Source organism: Pipistrellus kuhlii, unplaced genomic scaffold (assembly GCF_014108245.1).
Source record: "Pipistrellus kuhlii isolate mPipKuh1 unplaced genomic scaffold, mPipKuh1.p scaffold_m20_p_3, whole genome shotgun sequence".
Lineage (NCBI taxonomy): Eukaryota > Metazoa > Chordata > Mammalia > Chiroptera > Vespertilionidae > Pipistrellus > Pipistrellus kuhlii.
The window spans coordinates 68,993,246-69,008,670 of record NW_023425529.1 but is presented as its reverse complement, the minus strand read 5'-3'; the positions used below and the strand labels follow the sequence as shown (position 1 = coordinate 69,008,670).

Here is a 15,425-nt window from a genome sequence, read left to right as displayed (position 1 = left end):
CTGTAAAAAAAAAAAAAAAAAATCAATAAAATATATTAAAAAAAAAGAAAAAAAGAAATACTCGTCATGAACATTTTATGCTGTAGGCATGGTGTTGGGTGCTAGGTTTAGAAATATGCCTGATAATTGTGGAGAGATGCAATCCACCATGGTTACAGATTCCTTCTGTGGAATACACAGACATATTCAGGAGCCTCATCTGTGTTTCTTGATAATTTCTATCAATTCTAGACCTCCCAAATATTAATTAAGTCAGGATCATCAACAGTGAAGATTACAAGCTTGCCCACCTACACATATTTTAATAGTATGTCTCTGGATTACATACATTAATAAAGAATTAATGACAACAGTGTTTTTAAATGACTTTAGAACAATGAAGTAAAGTTAGGATTTGAACAAAATATTTAGATGTGTTTTGAAAAAAACTTTAAAGAATATAGAAAAGCAGCAGAATGCTAGGGGTAAAACAAAACAAAACAAAAAATAATAAATTTAGCTCATAGCCATATAGGGAAGGATTGAACTTCATACCTCATGACAAAGACTCTAGAATAACAATGTATGTTGAAAGGGGGTAATAATAATAAATATGAATAATAATAATTATGCACAGTGGCTAAACCCACAAATCAAAGAACCATTTTTTGTTTGTGGGAAAGCCTTTTTTTTTTTTTTTAAATATATTTTATTGATTTTGTACAGAGAGGAAGGGAGAGAGATAGAGAGTTAGAAACATCGATGAGAGAGAGTCATCGATCAGCTGCCTCCTGCACACCCCCCACTGGGGATATGCCCGCAACCAAGGTACATGCCCTTGACCGAAATCGAACCCGGGTCCCTTCAGTCCCCAAGCTGACACTCTATCCATTGAGCCAAACCGGTCTCGGCTGGGAAAGCCTTTTGTACAAGTCTTTGCATTTATACTTATAGATGTGGAATATATGCTAAGTTAGAAATTACCCTATGAATAAACATCAATCTTAACAGATTATTTCATCAAGTAATATTTTATGTATGTCAATGCTTTTCATCCAACAATCAAGTCCACATTGTTTGATTTAGAACGTATTTTGTGTCAATGTTATAAATATGGTTAATTTTCCATTTCTATCCCTCGGGCGTTTAACAAATACAGCTATTACTTTTATATTATGCACAGTGTCTGAAATGAAGTGCTTTTATATTGAGAACTGCAAGCATCTGCATCAATAGGAGAGAGCAATGGGGTCTAAGAACTGAGACAACATGGTCAACATGATTCATTTGTTTGTTACAGGAAATCTTTGCCCAGAAAAGATAAAGCTGTAAACTACTAAATAACTTCATTGTTGCTTCAGGAAATTCCCATATATTCATTTATCTCAAACAAACAATCTCCTCACCTTGGCAAAGAGTTCACTTACTAAGGCAACAGTTTGCTTATCAAGACTTGCTTCAAGACTCTCACCTTGCTATAGATACTAATCATAAAACTATTGTGGCATGAACTTTTCCAAATCCCAGCCTGTTCTCCTTCTAAACCACTTGAGCCCAGACTCCCAGGTTCTATTAATAGCCTCCTCACCCTTTCCCTTTAGAGACTGTCAAGTTTGTCACAGCAGCCCTACCCGGTTGGCTCAATGTCGGCCTGTGGACTGAAGAGTCCCAGATTCAATTCTGGTCAAGGGCACATGCCTGGGTTGCGTCCCCAGTAGGGAACATGCAGGAGGTAGCTGATCAATGATGCTTTCTCATCACTGATGTTTCAATCTCTCCCTTCCTCCCTGAACTCAATAAAAATATATTTAAAAAAGAAGATTGTCAGGTCAGTCTTCTGTTATTGCAGAAAGTTCTAATAAATATAGTTTTGCTTTATTAACTAGTTATCTAACAATATTTCAAGTGAGTTCAATAATATACATTTTAATTCTTTTAATCCTCATAATACTCTTATTAATATAGGTTCTATTATCAATATTTATAAGCCTTTTAGAGATGAGAAAACTGAGGTACACTGAATAAAGTGATGGATCCAAGGCCACAAAACAATTTAATGCACAGGAATCTAAACCATGGTACTAATATTACTACACCATTCTTCCCCTAAGTCAATCAATTTGAAGAATCTCTGAGGATTTCTTTCTATTCTCTGACTCTTTCCACCCTAAGCCTCTAACTACTGTAATTAGTAATTTTACTGTCTGTCTTTCTCATGGCACTGGGGCCTCTTTGTGGACAGGGGTACACCATAATCTCTGCTTTATGGTTGGCATTCATAAAACAAATTTTATATGAAACTCCACTTTACAATAGAGGTTCCAAGATATCAGCTCACCCAGAAAGGAACTGCCAGAACTGATGTTCCCACCAATGCACCATATTCTCTAGCTCCACTGAAAATGAGTTCTCAAAGAGTAGTTTTAATGAGATGAAAATCTACAAACATTACAGTCCCACAAAAATATTATATTTCTTTGCTCTTGCCATAATATTATCATCTCAGTGTGATCATACAGGCCATCTCATGTTGATTAGATGCCTCATTCAAACATGTGCCTCTGATTAATAAAAAGAAAACATTAATTAAAATTGCAAAAATATTTTAAAACAAAGGGAAGTTCTATGTAGTTTCATTGATATTGAAAGAGTTGTAACTTTCTATTCTAAACTATGCTTTATACATATAAAGTTCTTTTCTTCTTTACTATGATGAGAAATGAATATTCTATAAATATTGGGCAGCAGGGAAAAGTTTAAAATTTTACATATAAGGTATGTTATGAAAGGAAAGAGAGTAGGCTGGAAAGGCTTTTTGCCCATTCTGAGATAGCTATTAATAAACAATATGAGAAAATAATATAAAATAAACAACCTAAAGACACACATCAACCAAATGCAAATATGTAAACCCTATTTTGTTTCTGAATTGAACAAATTGATATATAAAAGACTTTGTGAGCCAATAATGGAAATGTGAATAGAGCTTATTATGGAAAAAATCCATAACTTAGAAATATATACTAAAGTATTTATATAGAATAATAAACTGCTTGAGATTTGCTTTAAAATTCTCGGGGGGGTGAGTAGGGTTGTGGTGGTGAGTGTGTTTGTGTGCATGCTCACATGTGTAAATATGAAACAAAATTAGTAAAATGTTGATAATGGTTAAGTTTGTGATAAGTACATGGGGATTCATTACAGTCTACTCTCTATTTCTACATATTTGAAATTCCCCAGAATAAAAAAAATGGCTACTTTCACCCATATTATAGTAGGTATACAAAGTATCTGATCATTCATATATTTATTGGCTGCAAACTCCAGATTAATATAGAAATTCAAAGCAAAACTTTCTTCTCATCTGTGGATAGAGTCCAGCATTTATGAAAGCAGTTATATCTCTGGTTAGGAGAATTTCATACAGTCTCTAGCTAAGCAACAAGGAAGACTGTCCAGCTGTTCACCTCTTCCGCGTGTATCCGAAACCTCCAGTTTTCTGCTAATGAAAGAGACATGTACCACACGGAGCAGAGTGCTGACCTTCTCTCACTCACCAATGCTTTACTCAGTGGCTTTTTACAGAACACAAAGCAATTTCATTAAGTGCCAACCCACCTCTTTATTTTAAGGTAAACAACCTCAAGAAACGTTCAAAACAAATATCTCACTATAAGATGCATATTCCTTAAAGAGCATAGAATATTCCATCATGTAACTTCGATTAAAACACAATGTAAAATATAATTTATATCAGGCACTTTCTATGTCTGGCCTGGTTCCGGGATATTTCTTTCCTTCAAATGTGGATTTTAACCTTCTCTAATAACATGAAAAGTCTTTCCAAAATGTGAAGAAAAAGGCAAATAATCTTTAGTACAACTAATTTTACCATACCTATACTTTTCCTCTTTTAAAAAAAATAAATTAAAGGCAAACTGTGGTATATAGTAAATATAAAGGGTCTTTAATATTGAACAGAAAACAAGGCTCAGCCAGATCACGTAACTTGGTTGGAGCATTATCCTATAAATTAAAATGCTTGTGGGTTTGATTCCAGGCCAGGGCACACACCTAGGTTGCAGGTTTGATCCCCAGTCGGGGTGAGTATGGGAGGTAACCAATTGCTGTTTCGCTCTCACATCAATATTTCTCTCTCTCTTTCTCTCTCCCCTCGCTCATTTTATCTCTCTCTAAATTCAATGAAAATGTCCTTGGGTGAGGATTAAAAAAACAACACAAAAAGAAAACAAGTTTCAAAATACAATGTCCTATTTATGTACTAAATCAGGAATGTAGATCAATCCTTTTTTTAAAAAAATATATTTTATTGATTTTTTTATGGAGAGGAGGAGAGAGGGATAGAGTGCTAGAAACGTTGATGAGAGAGAGAAACATAGACCAGCTGCCTCTTGCACACCCCCTACTGGGGATGTGCCCGCAACCAAGGTACATGTCCTTGCCCGGAATCGAACCTGAGACCTTTCAGTCCACAGACCAACGCTCTACCACTGAGCCAAACCGGTTTCGGCTGTAGATCAATCCTTTTATAATATTTTCATGTGTTATTTTAATTAAATGTTTTGACAATGAGAAAATGAATTATGGTAGCCTGTTGTTAGCTATTATTTTATTATTTATTTCAAATACAAGGAAGACAATGTTTTAAAAATATTTACATAACATGACATAAATGTTTAGAAAAGAAAAATTAGGAATAGATTCTTCTTTTCTATTGTGGACCTTGTTTCTATTGACATCATTGCTGCTGTTTCAGAGCAATAACAGCATAACATCTGGGAGATTTCACAGGATCAAACAACTTCACAAGTGCCGACCATGCAATATCTTCCTGCAAATTGATAAGTGATTTAGAAATAAAACCATTTGTTGAAGATAAAAACGAGAGAGAAGTTAGGCTGTATAATGTAATATTAAAAACTATGTAAAAACAAACCATATAAGATAAAACTATTCTTTGTTCAATAAAGTTAACATTCACAATTTTACCTTCAGAAATTTATGCTAAGGAAACAAAGATATACACAGAGAGTGAACTACAGGTTACTATTTGCTGTGATTGTGGAAAACTGAAACTTGCCAATAACAATTGGGTAGTACTTAAATTATTATATGATGAAACATTATTCAGCTTCTGTAGTAAATTTAATGAGATGAAAAAATTTTCAATTAATGAAACAAATTAGATGCAAATAGCATTTACAATTTGATTTCAATTTTAAATAAAGTATAAACTGTCTGCACATATATATTTTAGAGAGAAGCACTAAAAAACAAACCAAAAATTAAATAGTTAGTGCTTAAAGGTGGTATCATTGTTAGTTCTAATTTTCTTTTTTCTATTGTTCATTTTAAATTCCAAAATAAATATGCATTAATTTAATAAGGTATCATTAAAAATATTAACAAATGAATATTTATATTATTTATATTATCTCATTACCAGTCTATTAATCTTTGTTCATATCATTTTTACTACCTATATACTTAAGTTAATAAAAATTGTTTTGAAAAGGAAAATGATGAACAAAGTTGGACTGATTCTGTCACCTACAATTGAACCAAAGCTTTGCAGAACAGTACTTTTTGAGTTAGTAGCTTAAGAAAACACATCATTTCTAAATATTTAAAAACTGCTTTTCTCCATATAAATACAAATTAGAACAAAAGCAAACATTTATTAAAATCCATTTGTTCCAAGTAGCCCGTAGAAAAGAAGAAAGCAAAGCTCCCCATATGATAAAACAGAACTGTTAAAATAAAGGGTTTATATAATGGAAACACAGCCTGAATCCACAAATGGGTTTAATTTAAACAGGTCACAAAACTTTTATTTTGATCAAAGCTAAGTAAAAGCTGCAAAAAACATTTTCCCTAAAGATAGCCCAAAGTACAATATCTTTAGTTATTCAACATAGATAAATACGATTGGAAAAAAAACTCCACAAAAAAACAGAAGCAGTCTTCATTGATCAGAAAGAAGTTTCTGACTGCAGAGTGCATATGTCCCAAAATTCAAAAGGGAAATAAAAGGCAAATTCTTACAAAATATAACATATATATATCTTTTATGTCTGGTTGTTATTACTTTTAGCTGTATAATATGGAATATATGATAATTTATGCTCACTGCCTACTGTACAGTAATTATCATACAATTAAAAGAATGTAAGCTTTATTATGGCAGCATTGCTGAAAACATCTGTTATGCACATGTTTACGTTTTAAAAAGATGGAATGAATATTTAAACTTTGAAAATATGATGACAAAGATCACCTTATGTTTTAATCTTAAGTTTGTGTTAAAGAAACTTATCCTATATATAAGTGGATCCAAATTACTGAATTTAATAAAGATTTTTACTATGCATTTAAAAATAACACAACTTACCTGCTCTTTCAGGTAGCAAAGTCGATCCAGAAGAATCAATGTCTCTATACAAGGAGCCAGAACAACTTTCAACTAAAAGAAAGAATAAGATAAGATGGTATTACTTAAAAGGAAAAAAAAAAAAGTAGCCAACTAACTTAATATTATGTTTAAAAAAATGTATCTATAGAAGTTTGTATAAGGCCAAATCTTCAATACCCATTGTACATCTACAGAAAATGAATACTGCAGAGATCAAAAGTTTCCTTTAATAATAGGAAAAGAATGTCCTTTTAGTAACTTTGAGGTAGATTCCAAAGGCTATCATACACATGTGATGGAAAGCTTTTAAATGGGCACTAAGAATGAAATTCATTAAAAGGAATGCTTGTGAAATAACAGAATTGAGAGCAATATGTGTTCAAAGAACTCGGAAACTTCTTTCAGTGCATTTATAATACACTTTAAGAGAAATCTACCATGTGTTCTCTTTATTACATTACTAACACCTAATATAGTTCTGAAATAGGAAGTGATCCCAAACGGTGTTTCTATAATAAGAGAAAAACAACATAGATTGGTTGGCCCCCTAATAAAATTTAATAGGATCCTATTCAATCCAGCAACAAACCCAATTTAGATGTTTAATTCTGAGATTTACCATATTAAAAGCTTCCAGCTCATTCATTCTGGGCTTATACTTCTCGTAGTAGTCCATTATCATTTTTTCTGGCAGCTTCAAGATAAAACAACAACAATATATTTAACAAAAATAACATTGTTTTTTCTTATCAAACACACGGAAAAGTAAAATAAACATAACAAATGTGAAGAGTTCTGAGCATATTCATAAAGCAAATCAATATAAATCAAAATTCTTTTTACTTAACTCTGCTGTACCAATATAGGTTATTTAGCACATCACAAATAAAATTACCAATAACATCCTATTAATATTGTTGAAGTTCAACCAGTAGTGATGAAAAATTTACTCTGATTTGTTTTTATGCTAGGGGTACATAGTAGAAACTTACTAAACATTTTTTGAATAAAATTACAATTTAAAACACTATCTAACACTATACAATCTAAAGAAAATAATGCAAAATAATAGAAACACAATAATGATACAAATTCATATTCAAGGTTATTTCCTCTAACATCAACTAACTTAATCTTTGAACAAGCATTACTCTTTGATTTTTCTTTCTCTAAAACGTATGATATCCACAGTCTGGGGAACCCTTGTGGTTAGCAGGCCACTTTCTGTTTTTGCTTACTGAGTCAACTGTATTTGTTTCTACACTTGTTATGCTAGTTATAGTATTGTAATAAAATAAAATAAATATGTAATCAATGATCAATGAAATATGGATGCAAAAAGTTGTTTCTATAAGTCAAGTGCCTCTGTGAAAGGCATGATAAAGGAGAGTTACCAGAGGAAACTGTTGTGGTCAAAACAAATAAAAGACTGGACAAGAAGAGTAAAATATCTGAAAAGCTTTGTACTCATTTCTTTGCAAATGTATAAATAAATTTGTTTGTTTGTTTGTTTGTTTTGCAAAGCCCCTATTCCTCTTCTTATTGTACTAAATTTATTTTGAATTAAAAAAATAGAAAAATGTAACAGTAAAAAAAGTGAGGCTTTGTCTCATCCAATTTTTAGTGTAGTCTTCCAATAAAGATCCTTTTAAGACTTTGCCCATTTTCGACTCAAATGCATACGCCTGAACCAAGTTTCTGCACTAGAGTATATTGGATTGGATCCAGACCTGCACTTCAAGCAAGAAAAAATTCTCATCTCACAAAATTGTGTGTAAGTTAGTCTTTAGTGTTTACTTTGCTCTGACCATCTGAGATCAGCAATTATGGGACAACACACAATCTTTGTTCGATCCTGCCTCACCAGCACACTGCTCCCTACAAACATGGTGTTTCAGTGTGATGCCTGGGTTCTCCAGTATTCTGTTTCTCATTTATGCCATACTGGAAGCACCACCTAAACAAGGAATTGTTGGTTTACAGTTCTCTGAAGTAGCTCAGGATATGCTACTTCAGAGAACTGCATTATGTTGGTTTTGTTGTTGATCTGTATAACCCTAGGCATGTTCTCTTGGCATCCTTATGCATCCCTCTTTACCTTCATTGCACTTCCCAATACCCACGGTTTGAGTTTTAACATGCTGTCTGATTTTGTCAAAGAAGTTTGTATTTCTGTTTCTCTATTTGTTGCTTTAGTGTATTCTGAAGGGGAAAAAAGTGACAATCTCACCTTGCTCTCTAAAAAATGGAAGTCTGTTGCTTCACTTAATGTGAAACAAAGCTGGATATTATAAATTATACATTATAGATAAGTTTGATGCAAAATTTTCAGGTAAAATTTCAAATAGTGAAACTATATGCAAACCTGTTTCATAAAGCAAAACAAATGGCCTTGTTCTTACACCAAAAGTTTGGTGAGTAAAAGTATATTAATATATTTTGAAGAAAATATTCAATGTTTAAGGTATGATTTCATGCTATAATCAACTTTGTAAATCAAATGCTCAACTACCAGACTGATCAGATCAGAGATTGTAGGAAAATCTAAAAATAAAGATGCCATATCATTTAATCCTAACATCAATCTATAACATACATATATTCATAGTCTCATTTTATATTATTTTTAATTTTTAAATATATTTGTATCGATTTCCGATTTCAGAGAGGAAAGGATAGAGGGAGATAGAAATATCAATGATGAGAGAGAATCACTGATTGGCTGAGTTCTGCACACCCCTCACTGGATACTGAGCCCACAACTTGGGAACTGAACCATGACCTCCTCCTATTCATAGGTTGACACTCAACCACTGAGCCATACAAGCCAGGCCATTGCCACATTTTAAAGATTACTGAGTGTTAAAGCCACTGAAAGTCTAGGAAGGACCAACATCCTACAGATAAAGGAAGGTATCAGAATTGAGGTACTGCTTGGTGCAAAGCGTTCTTAGGTAAAGACATACGTGGACACTTAAGTGCACATTGAGTGGTACTGGGAGTATTAGTCATGAAATCCATTGCTCCCTGCTGCCCATCCCTTAGACTCCAGAAAAAGGGAGTAATATGAGTTATGCTGTGTAATAGGGCATTAACTCAGTGGGCTATATATAGATTGGGTTCAGAGAAATATCTAGTCCTCAAGAAAAACTAGGGTGATAAAGTAAATGCACAGCAATGTTCAGGTGTTATAGATTCCCTCTTTCCCCACTGTTCTTATACGTTTTGTACAATTATCATATCTTCAAAATAGCCAATGTGTTAAAAATATGTTATTATTCAACACATTTCAAATGCTTGACCAATTTCATCCTGTCTGTATAAGTTTTAAGAGTCAAAGTTCTGGATATAAGCATCTTTTTCTTCAATGAGATTCAGCATTCCTTAAATTCTTCTGCTTTTACTGCAGATCTAAATTGTTCAGTCTAGTTTAGATGTGCATTTATTGTCTGTTGGTTAGCACAAATTTCCTCTTTCTTCTTCCTGATAGACTTATTTGTCTGACGACCACTAGTTTTGAAAACTATAAACATTCTTCTATTGCTCCCTGTCTGTTATCAAGTTATACAAAAACTAGAGGCCCGGGGCATGAAGTTCGTGCACAGGTGGGGTCCCTAGGCCAGGAGGGCAATCAGGGCCAATCGAGGTCAGGCTCATCAGGACCTGAGAGACCCAGTGGGGTCAGGAGAAGAGATGACGGTGGCCAGGCCAGGTGTGGAAGGAACAGATGCTAGACACCAACGCTGCTCTAGGTGCCCCACTCCTCCATGGTACCCTGCCTCCCCTGCTCCTTCCCTCCGTGCCTTGCCATCACTGGGGGACTGCTGGCTGGGGGAGGGGCCAGGGGACGTTTCGATCCCCAGTTTGGAATGTGCAGGAGGCAGCCAATCAATGATTCTCTATCATCATTGAAGTTTCTATCTCTATTTCCCTCTCCAAAATTAATCAAATATAATTTTATAATGCAAGGTTTTTAAAGGAAGAAATGTAGGGCAAGGGAGCTATTGACAGGGTCATTTGAGATCTTGCTCACATTTCAGACAGGATAACATAAGGTGGTCCTCAGTGGGTGACAGGTGAGGGGTGGCAGTGGGTGGAGCAGGGCACTGCGGGCTGAGGAACTGGCTGTAATGACTGGGGATGTCTGTGACAGTGACACTGAGCATGTGTTGGGGCCATTGCTGGGATCATTCATTCCCAAGAGGTTTTGATTCCAGACGGGAGGAGAAACACGGAGATTAGCAGGCCTCTCTTAGCCTAGAAGGTGATGCGGGCGGCAGGAGCAGGCTGCCCTGCTTGCCTACAAAATGTAAACATGCAGTGTAACTGCACATGGATGTCAGTCACATGGCCAAATCAATGCCCAGCCAGCGCGCTGGTGGCTGTGTCCTGCCCCTCTCTGGCTGTGCAGCAATATTGGCTGGGGTGGGGGGAAGAGGGGGGAGGGCTCCGCTGAAGCCACGCCCCCAAGTGCATGCAGTACATGAAGGGGTGGGCAGGAAGCCAGAAGCTGAAAGTTGGAAGTGAGGAAGCCCAGCAGTGTTGCATCTGCCATGGAGCGGGATGGGGAGCAGCTGTGGGTGCAACCGGCTTTGGAGTATGAGGGGCTGAGCTTCCTATACGTCACCAGTGAGTCCCTACAAGCCTGCGGCACGCCAGCCGGGCCAAGTGGGGACTAAGGAGGCCTTTCCCTCCCGGAGCAGGTCTTTCCCTGGTGGCAACGCAGGCTGTTTTTTTCTTTTTTTGAGGGAAAGCAAGCTCAGCCTACAGTTCCTGGGATCCCTGGGCCATAACATGCGCCTCCAGGCTTTACTGTGCCCCCCTCTCCCTCCTCCTGCGTTGAGTGTCTGGCCCTTGGTGGTCAGTGCGCATTATAATGACTGGTAGACAATCGTTCTGGTTGCCCTGCCATTATGGTCACTGGGCTTTTATTATAGAGGATGACAAAAAGGAGCATGGGTTCTAGAGTTAGACAGTCTGAATTGGAATCTTTCCATCCCAAATTTCCTAGATTTTGGCCTTAGGAAATCCATTTTACCTGTTTTGATTTCCTCACCAATAAAATGAGGGTAACTCCTCCTTTCATAAGGTCATCCGTAGTCTTCAGTGAGCTAACATAAACCAAGCTTTATAGCACAGTGTCTGACACAAAGGCTCAAAAACTAGCTTTTCTCATATTGTTCTTTGTAAAATAAACTATATTTTTAAAGTTTTAGATTTACAGGAATTTCAAAGATAAGTTTTCACATATCTACTTGTCCCTATTAAACATTACAATAAAGGTTTCTGTTATAATACGTGAACCAATATTGATACATTATTATTAGCTAAAATCCATATTTTATTCAGATTTCCTTAATTTTTATCTAATGTCCTTTTTCTGTTCCAGGACCCCACCTGGGACACCACATTGCACTTATTCCTACTGATTGTGAGAATTTTTCAGACTTGTCTTGATTTTGATGACTTGGGCGGCTTTGAGGAGTACTTATCAGGCATTTTGCAGAATTTTCCTTTTCTGGGATTTGTCAGATGTTTTGCTCATAATTTGACTAGGGCTATGGGTTTTTGAGAGAAAGACCAAAGAAGGTTAATGTTCCTACATTATGTCAAAGGCACACACTGTCAATATGACCTATCACTGTTGATGTTGACCTTGATTACCTGGCTGAGATAATGTTTGTCACATTTCTTCACTATAAAATTCTTTATTGCCCTTCCTACACTGTATGCTTTGGAAAAAATTCATTCTGTGCAGCCCATACTTAAGGAATTATTTTCCATGGGAGACTTGTCTCTTTTCCATGTATTTATTAATTAAAATTGTCTTTTTTTTTTATAGCTTTACATAAGGGGGTCCAGATAAGCAAAGTTGGACCACATTTCAACTTAACATGAAATGGTGAATAAATGAGATATACAGTTATTCAGAGAACCCTCCCATATCCTTTGTGATCAGAAGATGAGTTAGTGACATAGTTGTCAACATTAGATGGGGGGATTGAAGATGCTGATATATCCTTGGGGAACTCATGATTAGCTCAAGAATTAAAGTAGGTGAATGTGGGTTTAAGGCGTCCAGTCTAGGGAGTGGCAATGAAGCTGACGTGGGCCTGATAGTCTCAAGTTGGTTGACAGAGAAAGGTATCCATGTGATCACTCAAAAGATTAGTGTCAGTGAGAAGGTTCTGGGGCACACACACACAAAGGTGATGCTTACTTTTACTTTTTAAATTTATTGATTTTTAGAGAGAGAGGAAGGGAGGGAGGAAAGGAGTGGGAGAGAAAAAGAGAGGTAGAGAGATGAGAGAGAGAGAATGAGAGAGAGAGAAAGAGGAATATCAATTGATTCTTATATGTAAAGCTGGCAGTGATTGAACTCACAACCTTGGTGAATCGGAATGACGCCAGGGTGTTTACTCTTACTTTTAGAAATTATGTAATTACGTGTATAACTAATCCCCCTAAGCTTGAAATTATGGACAGTAAATATGCAGGTTTTCTTAAAAAGAAAGTAAAATGTAATGCATAAAGTACTCTCCATATTTAATAGTTATACTACCTGTTCAATTACTAGCTGATGAAAATAAAATTTGAATTTAACACTATCTACATATAAAATTCAGCTAAAATCTATTCTAAAATTGATTATTGACATAGCATATATTACATACATTTTCATTTGAATTAAATAAGTTAATTGCGGTTTTTGTAAACTAACAATTCTAATAAACCAAAATAATGTAATTTTGAAATTAATGTTTTTTCCTATATTAACAGCATTAATAAAATAACTAAGCAGCTCTTATTTTTCTTCCTTAAATAAAAAATAAAAGGTGTGATGCGTTTTCCTATTCTTTCAATGATTATATCTTCTACTACTCCCTAGAGTTATTGGTTGTCACGGAGACATTTTTATATCTAATGCTTCTCTGTGCTTAGCTGGGAGAATAAAGATGATTTTTAGCCCAGCCGGGTATGTCTCAGTGGTTGAGCATCGATCTATGAACCAAAAGGTCAAGGTTTGATTCCCAGACAGGGCACAAGCCCGGATTTCGGACTCTATCCCCATGCAGGAGGCAGCCGATCAATGATTTTCTCTCATCATTGATGTTTCTATCTTTCTCCCTCTCTGAAATCAATCAAAATATATTTAAAAATATGGTTTTTATAGGCAATATGGCTATAATGTAGAATTAGACTTATATTACATAAGAATGTCCTGTTGCTTAATGAAAACATCCTTTTATCTTCTGTGAATTTGGCATTAAAATGTTATTAGACTTGGTCTTTGCATATAGTTTTGACATATTCTTTTTGATCACAATTTCAAAGAAGTTTAATTGTCAATACTTGTTTCCCCCCCAAATTTAATTGCTCCATATCTACATAATCATAAGTTAAAAGAAACATGATTAATGATGTGCTTATATGCAAGGACGATTTGAGGTGGTGTATAATATGAAACACAAAAACATAGTAGTAGGGCCATTAAAGAAAGGATAAATTTTTAAGAGAAAATAATATAATAATACCAAAATAACCTAGCTAAGGACAGTTGCTGAACTCAAAGATAAAGTGACCTTTGGGTCTCCTGATTGCTAAGGTAAAAAAGAAAACGAATGTTCTTTGGAGATCATCCTATCATGAAAAATTAAACAACTTATGTAGATTATTGTATAACAGAACTCAGATAACATAAAAAGCTTCTTAATATTGTGTTGTAGAATATCCAAAAATAGCCTTGTACTAAATAAGTTAATACTCAGGATTAACTCCTGTTAGTGTCTTCCTGCTTGAGGGAAAGGGTCATGGAGCTGCAGCTCACGCAGAAGTCTTCCACAGGCACACACTTCCTCTCTCTCACCTCTCACCTTACTGGATTTAGGGTACTTGTGACTTATGACAGGGCTGCTGCTGCTAGTTGATATGTGTCTTTGTGAAAAATTAAAAAAAAAAAAATACTCCATCACCTTCCTTGTGGTAGATGCCAATGCACCTATCATAAAAGGAAGATGGGCGATAATTTTAGCTCTACTTTGCTCTTAGTTAGATGCCTTTGTGCAGAGCAAAGAGTGCATAGTCCTCTCTGGTGGCCCAGCTGATGAAATGGTGGAGAATAAAAAGTCTATGCAAACAGTTATGAAAGAAACCAAATTAATTAACTAGACCTTCTTTTTCTGTCTCCAAGTACCTTCCGCAGATGATTTATTAATTACAAAGGTGAATAAGCCTGTTCAATATGAGGCAGGGTATGGAGACTGAAAGTGATATGCACAGTTTGTTGAAGGTGAGAAGCACAATCATGAATAAACAACCCATTTGCTAAGCAAAAATCTATAGAGAAAAATGATCTAGGACAAAGAATGAAATAGTTGGTAGTTGAGTGAATCACTATAATGGTGAAGGATTTGAAAACATAAATTATTTCTAAAAAAAAAAAAAGGTAACAGTAAGTCAGTCACCATGTTTTGAATCCCGCTCCCACTAACAAAGTACATCCTAATGAGGCGAAGCTGCATATCTTTCTGGGTTATTGTGAAGATGAGAGACTAGTTTTTTTGTTTCTTTGTCTGTTTGTTTGTAAGTATACAATTTCTGGAAAAACCTCTCACCAATTATTGAAACAAAGCTGAGTAAATCTTTACTCCTTGCAATCAAATAGCTGCATTTCATTCTTCCTAAAATCTTGGCAAAAGGAAATTATTTATTCATTAGAGGCTCAATGCACGAAATTCATGCACAAGGTGTGTGTGTGTGTGTGTGTGTGTGTGCTTTGTCTCTCAGCCCAGTCTGCACCCTCTCCAATCTAGGACCCCTTAATGGTTGTCCAACTGCCCATTTAGGCCTGATCCTACCAGATATCCCTCTAACAATCCAGGACTGTTGGCTCCCAAATGCTTGCCTGCTTGCCTTCCTGATTGCCCGTTTCTGCCTGCCAGCCTAATCACTCCCTAACCACTCCCCTGCCAGTCTGATTGATGCCCATCTACTCCCCTGCCAGCCTGATTGC

At 35.6% G+C, this 15,425-nt stretch overlaps 1 protein-coding gene across 3 annotated transcripts in view; it reads right to left on the bottom strand.

Moving 5' to 3' along the window:
• Window positions 1-338: 338 nt before the first annotated feature.
• Window positions 339-15,425, bottom strand: part of METTL25 (methyltransferase like 25) — a 91,976-nt gene continuing 76,889 nt past the window's right edge. Inside the window, exons 10-13 of one of the 3 annotated variants that reach the window (XM_036456520.2) lie at window positions 7,032-7,106; window positions 6,392-6,463; window positions 4,721-4,831; window positions 339-456 (exon numbers count right to left, since the gene is read on the bottom strand). In XM_036456520.2, the coding sequence (XP_036312413.1) occupies window positions 4,739-4,831; window positions 6,392-6,463; window positions 7,032-7,106 (240 nt within the window). In that variant the 3' untranslated portion in view covers window positions 339-456; window positions 4,721-4,738. Of the gene's footprint in view, window positions 457-4,602; window positions 4,832-6,385; window positions 6,464-7,031; window positions 7,107-13,995; window positions 14,014-15,425 lie in introns of those variants that run through there. The other 2 variants (XM_045588303.1, XR_004991145.1) reach the window with 2 other exon arrangements.